The 23,223-nt window shown below is 42.9% G+C and overlaps 1 protein-coding gene across 3 annotated transcripts; it reads right to left on the reverse strand.

Annotated features, from left to right (window-relative positions):
• Positions 1-478: 478 nt before the first annotated feature.
• HMGCS1 (3-hydroxy-3-methylglutaryl-CoA synthase 1) lies at positions 479-20,167 on the reverse strand. Of its 3 annotated transcripts, none has more exons than XR_006606605.1 (11): positions 14,551-14,611; positions 9,363-9,820; positions 8,926-9,051; positions 8,225-8,389; positions 6,509-6,674; positions 5,550-5,720; positions 4,769-4,875; positions 3,216-3,341; positions 2,824-2,987; positions 1,847-2,241; positions 479-1,815 (listed from the first exon to the last, which is right to left on the reverse strand). XR_006606605.1 is itself a non-coding variant. In XM_004737932.3 (11 exons), exons 3-11 carry the CDS (start codon positions 9,808-9,810, stop codon positions 2,152-2,154), a joined length of 1,563 nt encoding a protein of 520 aa, XP_004737989.1. In that variant the 5' UTR covers positions 9,811-9,820; positions 14,551-14,611; positions 20,019-20,167; the 3' UTR covers positions 479-2,151. The 3 variants fall into 3 exon arrangements, 2 of the variants coding, with proteins under 2 accessions (XP_004737989.1, XP_004737990.1); XM_004737932.3 differs by adding an exon at positions 20,019-20,167 and having other exon boundaries at positions 479-2,241; XM_004737933.3 differs by lacking the exon at positions 14,551-14,611 and adding an exon at positions 20,019-20,154 and having other exon boundaries at positions 479-2,241.
• Positions 20,168-23,223: the final 3,056 nt, after the last annotated feature.

Below are 23,223 nucleotides of genomic sequence, written 5' to 3' on the forward strand. Positions count from 1 at the left end.
ATATGTTTACTACCTGATTTGGGAGCTAATGTCTGTGTCTGAAGTGTAAGAATAATAAATTCTCAGTATAAATTCTTCTATACTAGATGAATAGCTCCTTGAAGGCAAAACCATATGTCTTAAAGCTCTTTTAATCCAGAGTGCCTTGCTTATATCAGGTTTTCAAATGTTTGCAGAATGATGAGTGAATACGGGTGCCTGGGTGGCTCAGTCAGTTAAGCGGCTGCCTTCAGCTCAGGTCCTGATCCCAGGGTCCTGGGACAGAGCCCACTCTCAGCGTAGAGCATGCTTCTCCCTCTCCCACTTCCCCTGCTTGTGCTCTGTCAAAGAAATAAAATTTTACCCCCAAAAAGATAAATGAGTGAATGAATGAACAGAAATGAAACAAACACCCATATTTACAAAATATCAGCTATTAGCTGATTTCTTGCCTAAACTGTTAGTTTAGGAGGGAAAAAGAATACACAAATATCTGAAATATTTCTCTAAAACTTTATTCAAAGTTATTCACCTCACTGTTAATAAGGTGTACAGTTAACGCTCTGTGCCAATATTACTAGGCTTGCCCATTGCCGGCAATGGACTTTGAGAAAAACCCATTTCCCGACACCCAAAAGTTAAATTATTCTTTTCAAAACATACCAAACTCCCAATACTTGTGAAAGTATTACATGCACCATTTCCCCATTAATCTTTAAATGTGAACTTACATTATTAATCTACATCAGTGGATGTTAAAATGAAGTCATTTTAACAAATCATGACTGTACAAATCAAAATACCACTAGTTAATATTAGACAAGAGTATTTTACAAACACTACATTACGTATTACTTGCAATCTGAAACATTACAGTTCGTATTCATGTAAGTTTATTTTAGATAACTGAAACTTCACAGAATTTAACAGCAAATAAAGTTTAAAAAATTTAGTTCTGTACATTAGTTCCAACTATCTCTATTTTACAATCTATAAGGCTCATGTCATAGTTCAGCACCAAGAAGATCTACAAAACTGTCTAACCAGTCTGCTTATTCATCCCATGTGATAGTTTTTTGTTGTTGTTGTTGTTAAGGTGAAAGTCTGAAAAAATGCTTTATAAATCCTACTTCAGACCTCAAAATGGAATACTTTTTTTGGCTGGTCATACAAAACTTGGGTTGTACTTTTTAATGTTCACTGAAAAGATACTCAAGGAAAGAGAATACTTACACCATTAATTTCGGCTGTCAGTCTGTAAGTTGAATGCGTAACACTGAAGCATCAGAGGTAACCTAATGATGCCCTGCGCCCCATCCTTCCATTTTGTTTTAAAATTTTCAAAAGGCAGCCAGAAAAATGCCTTATTTATTTTTCAAAATAAGGTGCAAAGAAGGATTGCAACAACTTCCTCATACACGGCTCCACTGACACTCCACCTTGGACCAGGGATTCCGAAGCAGACCAGAGCGACATCCGGAGCTTCCCAACGTGCCCCGTGGTTTGAGCAGACGTCTGCTCGATGCCAGCGTCTCTCTGTTCCCAGAGGTCATTGCGAGAACTCGTCACCGCTGGCCTGGATTGGTAGCGGCATTTCAGTTTCCAGACCCAGTGTTACCATCCCACCCCTTCTCCCTCTTCAGGGTTTCTAAATGACAGAAAAAGAGCATGTGCGTCTTGCCATTTTTAAGCAGGGTTTGTGCATAACACATTCGAAGACTACATTCCCAAAACTAGAAAGTTCTTTTCAAAAACCGCAGGTACTTTCAGTAAGCTTGTTTGTTCAAAGTACAAAATTCTTATGTTTAAAAAAATTAAAATTGGAGACCAGTACCTCTGCTTTCCCCGCCTGAAGCACACGATTCACCATACCACACTGAAAAACTAAGCTTCATGCACACAAATGGCCAGAGAGGTATGTTTCCAGAGCCCTTAACCGTTCCTGGACACCGAGCTCTGGCTAGACCACAAGCGGAAGCATGGCAGCGGATTGAGCAAAGAGACTCTCCCAAGAACACGACAGTTCTCCAGGCTCCGTGTCAGTCACATAAAAAGTTACGCAACATGTAATCCTTTAAAATTGTCCCCAGACATCCCACGTTCCCAGAACTGTTCCCATTCACCCCCCCCCGCCCCGCCCCGCCCCGCAGTCTTCGAGCTCAGAGCAGCGTCTCAGTGCTCCCCGTTACTAATGACAGCTGCTTCGGCCTCTGCTGCTGCTGCAGGGAGTCTCGGCACTTTCTTGGCAGGACTTGGAATATGCTAAAATCAAAGGGAAAAGAGGCGTTTTTCTTTTGTTTTAAAGAGTCATGGTGCTGAGTTCTAATAAAAAAAAAACTGAGAAAGGACAATTGTGGAGAGGTTTATGTTAAATGTACATTCTCTAGAGTTTTCCATGGAAGGAACTAACTAGCTGTTCTTTATAGTGAAGTTACACAAACACACAACACGGGAGAGAAAGAGCGGCCACCGCGAGCCACCATACAAAGTACACACGGCATTCCAACTGGCACTCTGGCTTTCCCCGCTCTGACTCGTGGCTGACTAGCCACCTAACTGGTGTAAGAGCGAGAAGCAAGACGATGCACTGATCCACTCTGTGCTGAGCCGATAAACCCCACGTTTTAAAAATGCTAGTAATTTAAGCACCAAGCACTGTATACAACTAGCAAATGGCACAGTGGGAAGCCAGTGCTGGAGCCCTTGCTCTGAGGGACTCTGCTTTATCCACATTCCTTTACGTGGCTCAGAGGCAGGTCTCCTGAGCCCTGAGACCTGGGACCTGGGAATGGAAACTTCTCACCCTGTCAGAGGCCGAGAGAAAAAACTACAAGCTTTACCCACCTCCGTGGCTGTGCTTGAGTGGACAAGTCCAACTCCCTCGCCCAGGGTGTCCTCACTGGGGGCCGGGCGCCGGGCGTAGGTCCTCCTGTACTTCTCGTCCACTCTGACAAGGTACCAGGTTCCTTCGAAGAGGGAATCTACGGAACTCTGGGGAATATAGTTCACTAAAGGAAAGGCAAAGGACGTGAAACGTTAGTTATGATTTGCAAGTTCGCCGGTAAAACCAGAGATAGTAAGTTGCCCATTTCCCCACAATTCTCACTGACATCGGATTAGTACGGAGTCAAGCCTGGACACCCTTATCTTTAAGTAATGTGTTTCAGGTTATTAGCGCCCCCTGGTAGGCTTCTGGGTGGGTACCAAGATGTTCGAACACAATTTAATATTTTTACCCAAGTGATGAGTGTCCTCTCTGAGCTTCATATTTTCAGCAAAGACATCTGGTGCCACGCAAGTTCTTGAGTCAAGTCTTGATTTAAGATCACACAAACTTGCTGTTATTTTATCGAGAGCAGACCCTAAAACAGTAAATCCCAAAATTAAAAGACGACAGTAGGGGCACCTGGGTGGCCCAGTTAAGTGTCAAGTAACTTAGGTTCAGGTCATGATCTCAGGGTAGTGAGACTGAGTCCCACATCAGGCTCTGCGCTGGGTGTGGATCCTGCTTCAGATTCTCCCTCCTCTCTCTGTCCCTCCCCACACCCCTTCAGGTTCTCTCTAAAAGAAAAATAGACAGGGGCGCCTGGGTGGCTCAGTCGTTAAGCATCTGCCTTCAGCTCAGGTCAAGATCCCAGGGTCCTGGGATTGAGCCCTGCATCAGGCTCCGTATTCAGCAGGAATCCTGCTTCTCCCTCTCCCACTTGCTCTGCCTATGTTCCCTCTCTCACTGTGTCTGTCTCTCTGTCAAATGGATAAATAAAATCTTATTATTTTTTTTAAAGCTTTTTAAAAAATTTATTTGACATAGAGAGAGAACACAAGGCAGGGGGAGTGGAAGAAGCAGGCTTCCTGCTGAGCCAGGAGCCTGATGTGGGGCTTGATTCCAGGACTCTAGGATCATAACCTGAGCTAAAAGCAGATGCTTAACAACTGAAGCACCCAGATGTCTCCGATAAATAAAATCTTGGGGGGAAAAAAAAAAGACAAAAAGACAAAAGTAGCATGCCCTGAAACATGAACAAGATGCTGCCAAAAGGAAAAACAACTCTTCATTTCTTATAGAACTACCGGATACTGTTTAGTTAAGAGAAAAAATGGTATCTGTTTGAAGCAGCTTCCTGTGATCTCTGACTAGACATTTGTTCAGTAGCAAATGAGGAAACATGGGATTTGAAACTATAAATAACTTGTCCATGGTCAATCCATGACACAGTATTTGAGTAATGCCAAGTCTTTCATCAGTTTTTCTCCATGTTTCTGCTCCTTCCTGCTCAGGAATATAAGCCAGGACCATAAATGTATAAAAATAAGGTATCTTGTATAAAACCAAACCAACAAGGAAAGCTTTGGTGTTACTCAGTCATGTGACGAGACTCAGCAGCTGCTGCATTCGACGGACACAGTCCCTTTCCCTGCCTGCATCACCTCCCTGGTTATAAATGCTTTATGAATGAAAGAAAATGAGAGAAAAAAAGATAAAAATTAAAGTAACTTGATGAAGAAGTCAAACATAACGCCATACAAAGATTTTTTAAGCTCCCTATACATCTTTTTTCTGACTTGGAAAAAAAGGAAAGAAGAGATCCTAATGCAGACATTACCCTGCCATTTACTCAGTCACAGCAGATTCTCAGAGAGTAAGAATCTGGCTGTGGTGAAAGTGAAGAAGACACAAAAGGAACACTCTGCGGGACAGATTCCAGCGCCCCCGAGAAGCCCGCTGAATCAGCCTCAGCCCCTAGCACACAGGCTCCTGACAAGCTGTGCGGGCAGCGTGGGCTTTTACCTGGTGTGGCATCTTGCGTAACTTTAAGGGAGTACAGGGTGGCAGCCAAACCAGAACCGTAAGAGAACACGCCGATCCTCTTTCCCGCCAGCTGCTGAGGCGAGTGCCTGTGTAGGGAGAAGAAAAGCTATTGAAAAGTCTCACCAAGGGGGGCCTGGGTCGCTCACTCGGTAAAGTAGCTGCCTTCAGCCCAGATCAGGGTCCTGGGATCGAGCCCCATGTGGGGCTCCCTGCTCAGTGGGGAGCCTGCCCCTCCCCCAGTTGGAGCCCACTCTCTCTCTCTCAGATAAATAATTAAATTTTACAAATAAATAAATAAAAGTAAAAACCAATAAAAAGTCTCACTGATCCAAAACTAGAATGTGTGGGAAGACCGAAGCTGGGAGTAGAAATTCATCCCATAGCCTGAGGAAGCTGACCTAAAGCTTTGCAATATGCAGACTGAAAACAAGAGCTTCTGTCTCTTTGGGCATGATGGGGCTTATGAGAGTTATTACGACACAGAATAAGTGACTTTGTCAACTAGGGACTGACGCTCAAGTGCAGGTCAAGAATGAGATGACTGCAGAGAGCAGCCAGGAGGGCCGGTATGAACGTTCGAGCTCAGGAGTAACTGTAGCCTCGTCCCACTCATACTTTAAGCCAACGGACGGTAGGCTAGAGAACCTGGAAAGAAAATGTTAATCTGTGACCTGCCACCAACATGCGGGCCACCAGGCTTTGTATTCCAAATCTAGCAGCCCCAAATGAGAGGAGTTAGGCAGCGGAACTAGGTACTTACTGCGCTAGGACAGAAGCAAGGGAGCCATACACGGACGAGGTGTACATATTTCCATTTTGATTTGACACGAGCAAAGATGCCTTTGTTTTCTGATTAAAGAGTTCGGAACTAGCTTTCATAAATGCTTTTTCCACATCTCTATCAAAGTAGGTATCTTCTAATTTAACATCCCTGAAAGATTTAGAAAAAAGACCATCTTACAATGTTCAAAGACTGTTTTTATTATATTACTTAATGTCACTAATATTCTAATCTGTGCATACGATCTGGTTTCCCTATTTATTAAAAGCCAAGCAGCAATAAGCTAATTGCCATTAGTTGCACACATATGGTCCTTTCTGTCAAAGCTTTTTATCATCAGGTTAAGACAACTTAATTCTCATGGGTCAATAAATTCACGAAAGCTCTGTCATCATCCAACAGAACATACACTACTACTACAAGTCCACCATCATGTCTATTTAGTTACAAAAGTCAGGATGTTGCAGGAGCTGAGTCTTAAAAAGTTGAAAAGAATTTTACTAAATGTAGAAGGGACAGAATGAGTTTCACAGGCCTGGTGCGTTAGGGAGCCTTACACGCCGGGAAATGTGGAAGGAGCAGGAAAGAGGACTTGAGCTTGGTGGCTACAGGATGGGCACAGGGGCTCCAGAGGCAGGGAGAGATTTCAGAGGCTGTCATAGTAAACACAGGGACTCATGAGGCTCTGCTATCATGGTGACAACAGGAATAGATCTAACAGGAGGAAATCAGAAAATATGAGTAGAGATGACTAAAGAATTCATGGGGATCCTCTCTGGGACTCAGTTTCTTCACTGATGATATAAAGGGCTTAGACTAGATACTTTTAAGATCCTTTTAACTTTAAAATGTTCACAACTATTAAAAGAGTGGTTTAACAGACAGATAAAATACTCACAAACAGAAGAAAAAAAAAAATCCCAATAAACTTCTCTTACCCAAAGGCTTCCAGGCCACTATAGATACTATTTTTATCTCTGTTCTGGTCATTAAGGAAGTCATTCAGCAACATCCGAGCTAGAGATTTCTGAACCAGCTTACAGTAGGGTGAGTGGAAGATCATGAAACCAAAATCATTCAAGGTAAAATCTTTATCATTTCCCTCTGAAAAAGAAACCCAAAGAAATGATGAAATTCATTTAAAACACTAACTTTTGCAGTCTGATTTTAGACCGAGGCTAGGATGTTCTTCTAGCTTTAAATAGCAACCAAAAATGTACTGTATAATGAAATAACTCTAGGACTTAAAACGCGTTATCAAAAAGACATCCAGGAATAGAACAACATCCCCGCCCCACATCACTGCTTTCAAACTTCAGTCTTTTTTTTTTTTTTTAAGATTTTATTTATTTATTTGACAGAAAGAGATCACAAGTAGACAGAGAAGAAGGCAGAGAGAGAGAGGGAAGCAGGTTCCCTGCTGAGCAGAGAACCTAACACGGGACTCGATCCCAGGACCCTGAGATCATGACCTGAGCTGAAGGCAGCGGCTTAACCCACTGAGCCACCCAGGCGCCCTCAAACTTCAGTCTTAAGAGTCTGTAATTAATTTAGTGGGTTGGGGCCAGATACGTTTTTTTTTTTTTAACTTTAGGGTATTTTTTAAATGAAATAGAATAGGATAGAAAATAGCGAACTGCATAACTTGTGGCATTAGAAGTAATTTAATGATTTTTGGGGGTGAGTTTAGCACACACAGACAAGGTAGAGTGTACTTCTCACTGTGGGGCCTAATAATGTAAGAAAAATCACTGCCCTGTTCAATACTGACAAACAGTATGACACTTTACACAACAGCAACAATGCTTCTCCAGGGCCACTATGAATCTTATTACATTATTCAATACTTTAACCCTCTCCTACAACCTCTATAAAGCAAAGTTGGTCTATGGAAAAAGCCTAACTGGGGCATCTAGGTGGCTCAGTGAGTTAAGCCTCTGCCTTCAGTTCAGGTGATGGACTCAGGGACCTGGGATCGAGCCCTGCATCGGGAATCTCTGCTCAGCAGGGAGCCTGCTACCCACCCCCAACCCTTTGCCTGCCTCTCTGCTTACCTGTGATCTCTTTTTTTGTCAAATAAATAAATAAAATCTTTAGCAAACAAACAAACAAACAAAAAATCCTAATTTATATGATTCTGTGTGTTTTAATGGCACTAATTCAAATGCTGTCCTTTTGAGTATCTCAAGAAATTTTCCAGGATTAAAGACAGAGATTAATGGATACACTGGAAAAGTAAGTATGAATTCCCAGGTCAATTGCAAACAGCCTGTGGGAGAAAGAGGGTCACTTCAGTAATTTATTTTCACTAGGGTCAACTATGGATCACAGCTGCAAACTAAAGCCTTGTGAAAGTTTCTCTCTCAAAAGATGAAAAAAATTCAAGTTTCTTACTTTTACCCTAGTTTTGATTTTTTTTTACCAGGGTAGGTTTAAATAAGTGTTTTTACATAGATAGACCTCATTTCCAAAGCTTCCCTGCATCCTTAAATTACACATGCCCCAAATCTGTGGGGAAATGCAGACTGGTGGGTGAGGTAGAAATAGTTCGAGGACACTAATGAAGGATGCCCACAAAGCAGCATCTCACTGGAGAGAGCCCACCACACTGCCCTCAACAGATACCCAAACCAAGGCTCATGGATGAAACCCACCCTTCTGCCACTGGGCACGGATCTTTTTGCGGTAGACAGAATAGCAGCGGTCTAGTGCACTGAGGTAGCACTGTATGGAGAGTTTCCCATCCACTATAGGATATTCCGAAAGCATATCAGGTTTGTAAAAATCATAGGCGTGTTGCATATGTGTCCCACGAAGTCCTATTAGAACAAAAAAGGAAGATGATATGTATTTTTTCTGCTCCTTGATGACTGTATGGTAGTCAGCAGAATGCATTATCTAGGGACCTTCCTAAACTATCTAGTCAACTCTTGCCACCTGCAGCATGGAAATCACAAGGTGAAACTGACATGTAATTGAAATGAAACATAACAGTGTCCACAGACAGGCCTAAGATTCCTTTGATATACAACATCTTATATAAGTCTCCTATCTGCAACTGAGAGATCACAAGGGCTCTACTGAACTGAAAACAAAGTAAACTTGTGACTAATGAATGACTGTGGGCAAGTTACTCTTTATTACTCAAACCCATTTTACTGCTCTGTAAAATGAGAATGACATTACGTACCTCATAAAATTGCTATAAAGACCAACTATGCTAACACATATAAAGCACTGAGCAGGCAGTACCTGCATTTAATGAACACTTAGTAAGTACTAGCTTCTATTTATATTTTCAACCTCCTCAACATACATTGCTAATAAAAAAAGAAATGCTCTCCCACTCACTCACCTCGGTCAAAAATTAAAGGAGCATTTGGCCCAATTAGCAGAGCAACAGCTCCCACTCCACCTGTAGGTCTAGCATTTCCTGTGGCATACACAGCAATATCTCCCGCAACTACCAGGGCATACCGTCCTGAAAAAGATTTTTGTTAATAACACAAGAAGGTGATCACCACTGTAAGTATCATATGTATACACTGAAGTCTTCTATTTTCCTAAAATATGCTTTCCCTTCTTTGGCAAAGCGAAAAAAAATCTAAATTTTTATAATTTTGTCCTATGTGATAAAGATAACCAGTTTATATATCAGTAAGTTGAAAGAGCTATATTTCTGACCATATTAAAACAAGCATAACTGGTAGGTCTGCGTGAGGCATTCACCAAAAGGTCATTTGGGCCTACATATCCTCAAGGAGCATCTCTTCAGAGTAACATGTAACATACCATCCCAAGAGCTGGACTCAATCCAATTAACAGCATTGAAGACAGCAGCTGTGCCTCCGTAGCATGCATTCGTTGTATCTATTCCTTCAATATCTGTGTTGCCAGACTCCTCAAAGAGCTGCATCAAATTAGTCTTCACGGACTTTGATTTGTCGATGATTGTCTCTGTTCCAACTTCTAAACGCCCAATGCAATCGTACGAAAGGCTATGTCTCTCCATAAGATTCTGAACCACAGTCAGGCAAAGAGAGTTGATATCTTCTCTGTCTGTGCAGAAGCCCATCTTGGCCTGGCCCAAGCCAATAGTATACTTTCCAGCATCTACACCATCGTATTTTTCCAACTCTGCTTGATCAACATATTGAGAAGGAAAATAGATCTCAAGGGCAACAATTCCCACATCTTTTGGCCAGCAGGCTTCTGCATTCAAAGGAAGTGACCCAGGCATGGTGAAAGAGCTTTAGAAAGAAATAAGAAGAAACACTGTTTTAGGTTACAAATTCCAGATTGTCAAACTTAGGAAATCAACACTAGAAGTTCAACTACCACCTGAAATGTTAATTTAGTTTCTAAAGTTTAGCATATTTTATTTAGGGCAATTTTATTTTTACATTTTTCTTAATCGAAGTGTAGTTGACACATTACATTAGTCTCTGGTGTACGGCATATTTTATTTGCATTATGCTATGCTCATGGTAGCTACCATCTTTCATCATATGCTATTGCAATACCACTGACTGTATTAGAGGCAATTTTAATATGTGAAAGTAGCGATTACAGTATGAATGGAATACTGCCACTTAAAATTATTGTCTTTTAAAAAGATTTGCACTTTACTTAAAACTAGCCCTCTTCAGGGGTGCCTGGCTGGCTCAGCCAGTGGAACATGTGACCCTTTACCTCAGGGTTTTGAGTTCAAGTCCCACACTCGGGGGAGAGAGTACTTTAAAATCTTTAAAACAAACAAACAAACAAAAAACCCACCTAGGTCTCTTTAGATTTAAGACGGGATTATTAAAAGTAAAGAAAACTCAAATAAGATTCTTCTATTGTAAAACACTGTAAGATAAAATACAATGACAATTTAGTAATATGGTCCACAAATCAGACTTCAGGTACCTGATCTATTTCTGGCCATCCAAGGAAGTTTAAATCAGTCAGTCAGCCAGTCATCATAAATATATGTCACACTCTAATGATCTACACAATCTCCGCAAGTAGAAAATCCACACTATAGAAGTCTACCAAGTAAATCTCCACAAGTCCCCCGTTATCATAAAGAAGACCCCGTCCCCCACCTAAAACCCAAATGATGGAAATTTTAAGCAAAAATAAGTTCCAGGACTCATCACAGGGTCATATGCCAATATTCTATACTTTCTACAGCTAGTCTATAGAAAATAAATGACCACAGAACCACAAGGTATCACTTAGCTTCTAAATCAGGGAAAAAGCCAAATTTGAAAACTGGTAATCCACATATTAATTGTGTGGCATCTAGAAAATATCTCTTAAAGCCACCTGTTTCTTTTTTAAAAGGGCACTAAAAAAAGGACTGCTGCCACGCTGTCAATACTTTCAGTGGTGTCTAGATTTACTTACTAACAGTAAAATAAATGTGCTACCCACTCAAGAACACTGCTATGTGCATATGGGCAAGTCGCATAACCTATCAGAGCCGTCTCCATTTCTTTAGAGACAGTATTCATCAGAAAAAGAGAAGACATTCTAGATACTTCCAACAGTGGAGAATTTAATATAGGGAAATGCTTAGAAGCTCGGTGGGACCAGAGGAGTCAAGGGGGAATGTGGTTATTTGGATCCCACGAGCTCACACTCCTACTGAAGCTGCCGGATCTACCAGTACCAGCACCTCTGCTGCTGAGCTCAAGATCGGACCTGCCCCTCCGACCCCGTCCCTCACTCCCCCCACCCCCACCCCAGCCCTTCCTGCTGCCTCCACTGACACAAGCCGGCCTCGCCTTCCCATCTTCTCTCTCCCTTGCGTACTTCCACGGGCAGTCTACTCAGAACCCAGCCGAAATATACAGTTGTCAGGGTGTGAAGAACGACACAGCCTATTCATTTTAGAGAAAGAATGTTTTCCCCATTTAAACTTCAACAACTCAATTTCCTTTTTAGGCATCACATTAATTGGAAGGGGCTCCTTACGTAGCAGAATTTCAGGTCTTCATTTGCCTAATGAATTGGCTCATAAGAGTTACCTGGGTCCTACTGGTTCACCAATGTTCTTTAGCATTTACCAACTACTACTTTGACTCCTAAAAATGAAAAGTCCAATCCTATGTTTATGTCATTTGTCCTCTACCACTCTGCAAACTCTGGTATAGTATTAGGTATAATGAAATTATAGACTACTGCCTTGGTGAGTTAATTACTGAAATCTTAAGAACATCTAAAGCAGAGAGGTATCCTTAGATCATGTCATCTACGCTTAGCCCACAGGTCATCAGGTGTAAGTGTCCTGGGATGCCTGAGTGGCTCAGTTAGGCATCTGCCTTCCAGCTCAGGTCAAGAGCCCACGGTCCTGGGATAGAGTCCCACATCAGGCTCCTTGCTCAGCAGGGAGCCTGCTTCTCCCCCTGCCTCCCTCTGCTTGTGCTCTCTCCCTCTCTCTGACAAATAAATATATATTTTTAAAGTTGTAAGTATATTGGGGTGCCTGGGTGGCTCACTGAGTTAAAGCCTCTGCCTTCAGCTCAGGTCATGATCCCAGGGTCCTAGGATCAAGACCCGCATCAGGCTCTCTGCTTGGCAGGGAGCCTGCTTCCCCTCTCTTTCTGCCTGCCTCTCTGCCTACTTGTGATCTCTGTCTGTCAAATAAATAAATAAAATCTTAAAAAAAAAAAAAGTTGTAAGTATAGTAAAACCTAAAAAATAAGCACCTAGAAATATAATCATAAAATCTAAGTTAAAGGTCCCAAGGGATACCACTGAATCTTCCTTCTAAACATAAGAATCTTATTTATATGTTTTTTCATTTATTCAAACAATGACAACATGTTACATGCCAAACATTTGGGATAAGTTTTTTTTCCCCTTTTTATTTTTATTCTTTTCAATTTTTTCAGTGTTCCAAGATTCATTGTGGGTAAGTTTCATAGAAGATAAGCTTTCCCCTTTCAAATATTCACCCTCTCCATGTGTTATTAGGTGATACAAACACCTAATAATAACCAAGGAAAACAACAGAGACATCACATTATGCTATGAGAACTACCTAACCCAGCCTGGAGGCAAGGGAAGGAGTAGGAAGAGAGGCTTCTCGGTTACTGGAGCTGCCCTGAATCTTCAGAATGAGTAAGGAGTAGTCAGTAAAGCTCTGCAGAAGCAAACAGTGGTAGATTTTCAACAGGGTGGACAACATCGAAAAAGGCAGGGTACAAAGATGTAGGAAAAGCTGGGCTAACTTCCTGAAGTCCTGAAGTGAAACGTGAGGCCTAGTGAGTAGAGCAGGCAAGCAGTAGGTCAGGAGAACTAGACCAGAGACCGGTCATCAAAGCTCTGGTATGCTCCTAAATGTTACCAGGCAGATTCTGAGTTTACAGTAAAACAAGATTAAGTCCTCTGCACAATCCACAAAAAAGAGCTCGACAGGGGGCACCTGGGTGGGTTGAGCCTCTGCCTCCGGCTCAGGTCATGATCTCAGGCTCCTGGGATTGAGCCCCGAATTGGGCTCTCTGCTCAGCAGGGAGCCTGCTTTCCCCTCTCTCTCTCTGCCTTCCTTTCTGTCTACTTGTGATCTCTCTCAGTCAAATAAATAAATAAAATAAAATAGAAAAAGAAAAAGAAAGGAAAAGAGCTCTACAACTCATGTTAAAAACCAAAGACCAGTCTTTATCCTTATAAGAAGAACCCCTCCCATATGCTACCCTCTAAGTCACCAAACCAGAGGCAATAGTATTACCCACTTTCCCAGCCTTTCCCACAAGGTTACCACTTGGGATTCTTCCCACTCTTCAAACTGCTCTAAATACACTGAGGACAGTGTGGTCTTCCGTCCCTCACCCAGAGGCCTGAAATGCTTCTGGAAATAAAATGTACATACAATCTTCTGAACAGTTTATTAAAGGCCACAATGAAAGGCTTTGATTCCAGAATTAATCCATATTTACCATAATCTGACTAGCTCTGATCAGTTCTTATATTATTGTACCTAAGAAACAAGGCATAACTTTTATGCTTAAACTTCTGAGAGGTTAAGTAAGTGCCTTATTTCATTTGGGGGAAGAAAACGTAGTTTAACCCACACTCAACAGGTTGGAAGTGAATCATGACTCTGAGCTTGGTGTGGAAAAAATTTTTACATTTTCTAATTCAGTCAATATTGCTCATTCTCTGAGGAGTTTTGCAGCCAAGATGTCCTCATTATATTCCTAATAAAAAGCTGTGCAATTTGAAATAGTTGGCTTTTGGTTAAAATTAAGGTGGAGTAAGATTAAGTTGGAAAAGAATGGAAAATTAATACACGGAAGTAATTGTTTCCATGGCATTTCGAACAATAAAAAGTTTGATAGTTTCTGATCTGTAATTTTTACTTTTAACTACCCTAGTAAGTGTATGCTCTTACCCTGTCCTCTCAAATGCTCTCTGAAGTAGGCCAGATACACTTAGAAAAAGAAAAAGGCCAGCTGAAGATCTGAGATGTTCACACTACAGTGTGAATGCCATACACAATGGGGCATTCTAGTCATTCACTAAATAGCAAAAAAAAAAAAAAAAAAAAAAAAAATTCTAAATCAAATACAGTTTAAAAACCTGACAGCTTAAAAAGTTACCTGCATATATTTTCAACTTTTTGCTGATAAAAAGGTACTTCACTATTTTTAAGAGGCTTGTATCCACAATTAAAAAAAAACAAAAACAAAAACTAGGCAGGATAATGGGGACTCTATAATAAAATGTGTAAATTTTCTTTTTAAATTTTATCTTTAAAAATGTCAAAAAATTAGTTTCTAGATTTCAAACATCAGTCTAATAATCACAAAACTGGCCAGTCTCCCAAAGCATTATGGCATTAACTAATATTTAAAGATACAAAACTTTGTTAATAGGTTTTAAGAATGTGCGGGGCACACAAGTGGCCATTTGCCCTGGGATAAAAATTAAATTTCCCCCTTCCATGAGAGAGGAAGGCGTTCCTTAGCAGCATAACAGGATGCCGTACCTGTGTGAGGAATAAAGAACTGCAGTCTCCAGGTCTGTCACTGTGTTTCCTCCTTCAGGCACTAGGAATTTCAAATAAGAACTTCTTTTAAAGTCATCAATCACCACACAAATTCAAATAATGACTCCAATTCAAAGTAAGTTAAAGTAAACAATTCCTTGTCCAATTACACTGCATAGAACAGAATTTGACTCTGCCTAGAAAAATGATACTTAAAGCTTATAAAACTCCCCCCACCCCACCCCGCTTATTTCAGGAGTTACAGTGGTAGGTTCAGTCCTGGTAACGAACTGCCAGACGAAGCTCCTGTCACTGATTCTGGCTTGAAACCAAATGCATCGCCAGGAGAGCTGTTAGTTGTCTTTACTAAATTTGAATTATAATGAATTGAACGAAAGGAATATAAGTAAGTTGGACTGGACGAGCAAGTTCCAGAGTAATGAGACTCCCACATTCCAGAGTTTGCTCTGGGGGCGCCTGAGGGGTCCAGTTGGTGAAGCGTCTGCCTTTGGCTTGGGCATTGATCCTGGGGTCCTCAGACCCCGCTGCTTCTCCCTCGGCTCCCTCCCCCCTACTCGTGCTCTCTCAAATAAATAAAATCTTAAAACAAAACAAAACAAAACAAAAGAGCTTGCTCTACCCTTAGGAGCTTCTGGCTTTAGCAATGTATGCCCCTCTGAGCTTCAGTTTTCTCATCTATCACACGCAGCTAATACCTACCCTCCCAGATGGTTGAGAAGATAAAATATATGAGTGACACTTCGTAATATAAAGCACCAATACACCATTACCCTGGTTCTTAGTATTTTTTAAACAAAATATTAATCTCTGTAATAAGATCTAATTACCTTCGTTTACTTAATCTTCTGTTCCTACTTTTCAACTGCATCGACCTCCACCCTCCCCAACCTTTTCCAAGTGATTTTTCCCTACAGTGACTGTATTAAAAAGATAAGCACATGATATCAAGATAAAAGAGCATTAAGCTTTAGTATCATTTAAATTATGTGGAAATAAAAAGGGAAGGGGACACTGGAGCATTTTTTTGTGTCCATCTGGTCTGGAGGATTGTTCCTTGTGACAGCAGTTTCTATGTTTAATGAAAACATGATTACCTTTGCTCTCCACTTAATTATTGGCAAATTTAGCATCTGCCTTTGCCGGATTAACCGGAGACTACATGATTCCCCCTCCATGCTGAGACTAAATAACTTAAATAACTTAGTAATATCTCTTCTTGAAACCATGTACGTATATGCATTTGACGCTACTTTCATCAATAAAATTTCTCCTGAACTGCCAATATTCCCTCTTTCAATTTTGATTATTTCAACTGGAGGGAGCTTTAGGTGGGGAGAGCTGGGCAGAGAGAAGAGGAGGGTAAAGACAGGATGGGCAAGAGAGGAGAAGCAAGAGGAGGAGAAAGGGAGAGGAGGGCATTAGAGCAAAGAAGAAAGAAACAGAAGAGAAACCAAGGTTCACAGAGGACAGCTGTGTTAGCGAAGCTCTCCGGAGAAGGACAGGCCTGGAGACCAGGAATGCAAACGGAGGCGGTAAGCGCCACTCGCGGGAACAGTCCATTAGAAAGGGACCGGGCTTTCCCTCCTGGTCTGCAGCAGCTAGGAGGGCTCTCTATCCTGACTGAAACTGCTCTGCCAAAGTCTCCAGCCGGTCATCAGCTTATTTCTAACAGAAGGTCTTTTCAGAGAGTCAGATGGAGGCCGGCCACCGGGTCAGGAAGCAGTTAGGGAACCGCAAGCGGCTGGGCAGGTTAGCACAAAGCCCGTCTGAGCGCCGGGAGCCGCAGCACAGGGGCCCTGAGCTTGGCAAAGATAAAAACTGAAGACTGCGGAGCCTGCTAGGGCTGCCAGATTCATGCAATGATGCTTCCTCCTGGGGTTTGCTCAGAGTTCTGAATTCCTTCTTCTGGATCCTTCCTCAGCCTTGATTCAAACAAGTCATCAGAGAAATGCGCCCAGCAGCCATGTAGGTACATGGACCACCAGAAGCAGCTGCCTGCCCATCTTTTTCACTACACCAGGAGAGAAATCGGGACATCCTTTTTCATAAGAAAGGGCTGGCAACCTTTTCTCCCTAGGCACAAGCAAGCAAAACTGCTAGTAAGGCTTTGCCCATGCCTGTACCCTCCTTGGCTCTAGTTCTCTCTGGAAAAAACGCACATGCCTGCCTCTCCCCAGAGCTCCTGGTCTGCTTAGGAATTCTACTCCTATTTCGAGGCCCTGTTCTAAGCTACCTCTTCCAAGGTTTCCTCAAGTTTCCAATGAGGGCCCCGCACTTCTACAGCAGGTCTATGTCATCCACACGAAGTCCTCATAGTCTACTGTCAACATGAAACTAGTCAGGACGCCTGGATGGCTCAATTGGTTCAGTGTCTGCGTTAAACTCAGGTCATAATCCTAGGGTTCTGGGATTGAGTCCTACAGGGAGCCTGCTTCTCCCTCTCCCTCTGCCTGCCACTCCCCCTACTTGTGCTCTCTCTCTCTCTCTGACAAATAAATAAATAAAATCTTAACATAAATAAATAAGTAAAAACAGTGCTAGTTAGGGGCAGTATTCCTAGCCACACTTGATTCCTAGACTCTTGCTGGGAGAAGGGCTGTATTTTGATTCTTCTGAAATCTCTTTGAGATCTTGAAGAAATGGTCATTCAACTGCCATTTTCTGAGGGGCTGAATTTGGAGTTATCACAGAAGACAAACCTTTTAGATTTGAGTACCTGTCAGCAGCCCTCGTTAGTAAGTTCTTTTTGCTATCACTTTTTTAAATGAGCGCTGCACCAAAGAGTGCCCAGAAAGTGTTTAAGAAAATTGGCTTTCTACTGAAAAATGTAAGGGATCCAAATGGAATAAGACAACATTTGGTTGTTCTTATCATCATTCCCATATGCACACATCCCTAATCACAAAACTGGCAAAGATGAAGACTGAAAAATTAGCTCTTCTTCTACTGCTCTAACCACACTCAATTGAAAGCAAGTGAGCATTGCCACATATTGAAAGCCTCAGAATGAATAGATTATTAAGAGTTGAGTCCTACTATCCTCTCATTAGATTGGGTAACATGTTTTCAACCTTTTGAATCTGTACCACCATCCTGAGAGACATAAACATATCACACAGGGCGCCTGGGTGGCTCAGTTGGTTAAACGTCCAACTGGTTTCAGCTCAGGCCATGATCTCAGGGTTGTGAGATCAAGCCCTGTAAGAGGGCTCAGTGGTTGGTGGGGAGTCCACTTGAGATTCTCTCTCCCTCTCCTTCTGCCCCTCCTCCCCCTCTCTCTCTGAAATAAATCTTAAAAAATAAATCTTTTAAAAAAAATATCACACTCTTCTATGATATTTGGTTTGTTAGTACCCAACATAAAATTTAAGACTGTTCTTTTCCATATGAAACTACAGATTCTGATGCATAGCCCATCAAATTCCTCAAACTAGAGCCTCAACTGTATCTTCCCTCATTCAGTTCCACTGCTTTACAGTTTTAAATAATTCTGGGTCACTGAGGAAATACACGTTACATCAATATCAGGGTTTTGCACTTCCTTCCAGAAAAGCTATCTAAAATCTCAATCAAAAAATCTTCAAGTCTGAGATGCCTGGGTGGCTCAGTAGGTTGTGCATCTGCCTTTGGCTCGGGTCATGATCCCACAGTCCCTGGATCAAGCCCCACATCAGGCTCCCTGCTCAGCAGAGAGCCTGCTTCTTCCTCTGCCCATCACCCTGCTCATACTTTCTCCCTCTCTCTGAAATTAATGAAATCTTAAAAAAATCTTAAGGTCCATCTCACAGTTAAGAAAAACAAGATGTAAAATCTCTCTGGAGGAATATGTAAGAAGAAAACAAAATCAAAGGCAAGGCTCCGAAATAGCCAGCAGATGACGTGGCCTTCTATGGTCCCAAACAAAATATCCTGTAATTTCTCCCCATTGGAAACACCTTCCTAAGAACTGGGGTTACTGATTAAACTAGAACTGAATAAAGGGCAAACCTACAAATTTAGGAGAAAGAGACCTACAAAGGTTAAACACCAAGAAAATAAAGTCTTTCTTCTTTCCCATAAAATACGCTATCCCTGGCCTCCTTACCCTTACAAAAAATAACTGAAATTTTAAAAAGAAAGTTTTGCTCCAAGAAAGAACACAAACCGCTTAGAGGTCTCAAGATACAAAGAACTATTTGAACAGATCCATGTGAAGGACTTTCAATTTGCCCTCTAACAATCTGTACAATGGATGTCCAAACGCCATCTCCAAAGGAAAAAAACCTGCTAACTATACAAACACTTCCATTTGTCTTACTTTTGTCATTTATCCTGCCATTGTTGCTCTAATTCATCAGTGTGACAGAGCAAATGTTACTCAGCAGAAGCCAGAGCACATCATCCCACCGCAGCAGGCTGACAAGAACATCAGCAGCTGGAAGGAGCTGTGGCAGAGGTGGGCAGTGAAAGAAGCCTGTGATGGCCTAAGGCCAAGGCCACGGGGCAAACAACAAGCAGAGACAACCTGTTGTCCAAATCCCTCCTCCAGCGTAGGTCAGAGTAATTGTTTTCTCTACCCCTGGTTAAAGAAGAACACACTTTTTTCAAAGACACCCTATACTTGGCTTAACCCAAAACCCACTGTGTGTGAAGGCCCTGTGGGGGCCTGTCCACTACGTCATATCAGGTCAGGCTGACCCTGAAGCTCTTAGCAGGAAGGAGGGGTAAGGGACTTCAGAACACCAAGAAAACCCGTTTTTTCTTTAATATGGGCATAAAAAATATAGAGGCGGGAAGGTGGGAGGCAGGAATCTGTGAGAGGCGAAGCAAGCCGACTGAAGCAGTCAACAGCCCAAGTATTCGGCCAGCTTAAATCACGGGTCTGATGCTTTCTTGCACCTGAGCTGGGGAAGAAAAGTTATGCTCGCCCACTTCCCTTTCCCCCACCGCGGCCACTCTCTAGATGTGGCAGTAAGAGGACACACCCCCTGCCAACCTACAAGTCTCCACCTAATTAGATGCGATCTTCGCCATCCTTCGGCGCCCACCCTTAACCCAAAGCACTGGGAACGCCTGGGCAGCCTAGCTCCTTCCTCGTCCCCTCCTGAGGCGCCTCCCCAGCCCCGGTCGCCTCAAGGGGATCACAGCCACGTCCCCGGCACCTCCTGCGCCTGGCTGTGTCTTTAGAACCCTGGCCCTCAACGCCCTTTCGCCTTCTCCCCTCCCCAGCCCCTCGTCAAACCCGCCGTAGTCGGCCCCGGGCCCCTGGCGGGGGAGGCCAGGCACGGCCCTGCTCGCGGGGCCCCCATCCTCCCCGGCCGGGTCCGTGCCTCCCCCCCACCCCGGACCGAGCTGGAGCTCCTCTGGGCCTAGTCAAGGACACCGCCTCCGCTTGGTATTCACCCCGCCCGGTATTCACCCCGCCCGGCACCGCAGCAGCCCAGCTCGCCCCCTGCCCGGGCACTCACCCAAATGTGACCGGGCGGTGGCCGCAGGAAAAAAGAGATGGGGCCACGGAGGGGCAAGACGCGGTGCCTCCCCGCCGTCCCCAGCTTTATAGCTGCCGACCCACCTGACTCCGGCACAGCCGGGAGTCGGTGGGAGGCCGGACAGTGGTTCCAGCAGCCAATCGCGGCCCGCAGAGTTACCCGGCAGCGCCCGCCCCCTGGTCCGGCTTCCACCAATCGAAGAAAAGTGGAGGCGGGCTCTTGCTAGGGTTTACCCTCGTGGCTGGAAGGGCGGGGGAAGGGGCGGGGACAAAGTTGGAGGGCCGAGGAAGTGGGGTGAGAGAGTGACGTACGGTGGCCCGAGAGCCGGCCTGCCAATTACGGAGCGGCGAGAGACGGCGAGAGCCAACGGGAACGGAGTGAGAGCTTCTCCCACCAATTGGAGTTTAGTGAGAGGACACGGGAGCCAATGAGGTCTCCGCGTCCCACCACTGGGGAGAGATGGTCAAGTGTGGGAGGCAAGTTGGTCCCCACTCGCGAGTCTGTCAGGTTGCTTAGCAACAGGACTTCATCTGTGAGATTTCTACATTACTTTATTTGAATTCAATCTCAATGGTTTCGATTTTCCAGAGCGGCCGAAGGCGCCAGCATCACAGTGCCGGATGTCATTCAGTTTGTAAATTGTGTAAATATTCCAAACACCCGATTTGTAAATACCTAATACCCCCATTCAAAACTACCTTGATTTTTAAAGAGACTGCTATTGGGACAATTTTTCCTAAGGAAACTGGAAACAAGATAGTTTGGGGTTAGAGACACCAGTGAGGACCGTAAGGGGCCCTGCCGGAGCAGGGAAATTGATGCAGGTTCTAGGAGTTTTACTAGCTCATGCACTCTGAGGGAAGGGGCTCCATCTGGCCCCACTGTATCTTCTGAGCTAGGTATGTGGTAGGTGACAAATAAAAGATTGTTGAAAGAAGGAGGGGGCCCCATGGTCGTCGGTACAGCAAACCCATAGAATATAAACTGCCCAGCTCCCCCAGAAATTAGGAGCAAGCTGGAGAACATCACTGGAACACTGTTTGTGAGAATCCAAAGGAGGGCAATTATGGCTTTAAATTAGACTCTACCTCCTCTCCTCCTCAGTCTGAGAAACCATAAAACTTAGCTTTGATGGGGACCACGAGAGATTCAGAGTTGTTTGTATCTCTCTCCCTCTGTTTCATTGAGACCCAGGAATGCTGTTGATAAGAGCCCATTGATGACTCTGTGCATCACACAACTACCATTATAGGAAATTTATTATCCACTATAGATACTAACCTAGTAAGAGACATTCTCAGCAATGAAGTGGCAAAATACATTGGCAATGGAACCACTGTGGAGTGGTGGTGTAAGTTAGCCATGGGAACGAACCCCTCCGTGGTTATCACTCTGCAGTACTACTGTCCATTTCATGCTCTCATAAAGTAACTGGGTGATAAAGAGAGAGAAAAATTGCCTGGTTGTGATCGTCAGCAATTGTGTGGGGGAAATTAAATACTCTTGGCTTATTAGAATATACTGAAAAGCAGTAAGGACAAACACAAGAAAGAAGATACAGTTTTGTCCTTAGAAAGGGATAGCCAATAGTTCCAGCTGCAGAAGTTCATAGTGGGAAATGACTAACCAGATAGCTGTGAGGGTGGTCACCTTGCATAACAGGAAAAGTCCCACAAGGCACAGACTGTCTTTTTGATCAAATTAATCTCAGTTGAGCAAAGTGAGCATGGTTCTGGGAAGCTAAGCAATGAACAATGAAATGGGTTAATAATTAGACTGAATTTTTAAAAACAAGCCTCTGAGATTCTGTGGAATCTGATAGCAGATAATACAAGGCTGCAAAAATACTAGGTATGGCCCATGCAAATGAAAACAAAATATACATATACTTATTTTCAAAGGGCTTGCAAGTTTTTTGAGCCACAATTTTACACAAGCACAGTGAAGTCCATGTCCTACTAGAATGTGCATATTAAGATCTATGTTTTATTATAGTTTCTAAATTTAATGCTAAGTCATGTTGGTCATGCAGTATAGATGCTATACATCAAAGGCAAAATACAGTTTATTGTTCTGTCCTACTTTGAAAAGAACAAGTTTATTCAGAGGCAGGAAGACGTAATAATAGCACTTAGTATTATAAATTCATCCATTGAACATTTGCCTTTTACTTACTCTGTTGCAGGAATTGTGCTAGACTCCTGCTGTCCAATGACAAGCATTAGCTACATGCGGCTCCTGAGTACTCAAAAGATGGCTAGTGCAAATGGAGATAAGACAGAAGGGTAAAATACACACCACATTTTAAACACTTAGTACAAAAACAGGAAATATCACCTTCATGATCTTTATATTGATATATGTTATAATGATAATATTTTGATTATATTGGGTTAAATAAAATATAATACTAAAATTAATTTCATCTGTTTCTTTTTAGTTTTAGTGTAGCTGTTAAGAAATGTAAATTTTTTAAAAGTTTGTTCATTTCAGAGAGAGAGAGATTGAACACAAGTTGGAGGGAGGAGCAGAGGGAGGGGGAGAAGCAGACTCCTCACTGAGCAGGGAGCCCTATGTGGGGCTCCATCCCAGGACCCCAAGATCATAACCTGAGCCAAAGGCAGATGCTTAACCAACTGAGCCACCTAGGTGCCCTGAAATGTAAAATTTTATATGGGCTTCCATCTGTGGCTCCCATTTGTGCTGGACAGTGAGAAGATCCATTGAAAGACTCTTTCCTCAAAGAGTTCATAGTGTAAAGAATGGGGAAGAGAAAAGTAAAAATAGCAAAAGGCTGGGTTTCTGGCCTTTACCTCGCTAGGTAAAGAGTAGGCGAGGGTGGGATAGGAGATGAAAGGATTTGCTACTAGAACAGCATATGATGTTTTCCCTTATAATTTGGAGGAGAAGGAGTGAGTTCAATCGAATGTTCTTCCCAGAGTGTGCTCTTGAGGTTAATCTACTTCTTACTTGTCAACAATTTATAATAAGAGTTTCCTGAGTATCTACTGTTTTTCAGAGATGATAGTATGTGTCTTTTATACACTATTCCTCCAGTTTTGCTACTGGGGGAACGGAGGTAAAGCGAGGTTAGGGAACTTGTTTCAAGTTACTCAATTACAAAGTAGAAAAGATGAATTCAAATCCGGGTCTTGTGATGTCAAAACCCATGTTTCTTCTACTA

The sequence above is a fragment of the Mustela putorius genome, unplaced genomic scaffold (genome assembly GCF_011764305.1).
Source record: "Mustela putorius furo isolate JIRA1106 unplaced genomic scaffold, ASM1176430v1.1 tig00000407_pilon_pilon_pilon, whole genome shotgun sequence".
Taxonomy (NCBI): Eukaryota; Metazoa; Chordata; class Mammalia; order Carnivora; family Mustelidae; genus Mustela; species Mustela putorius.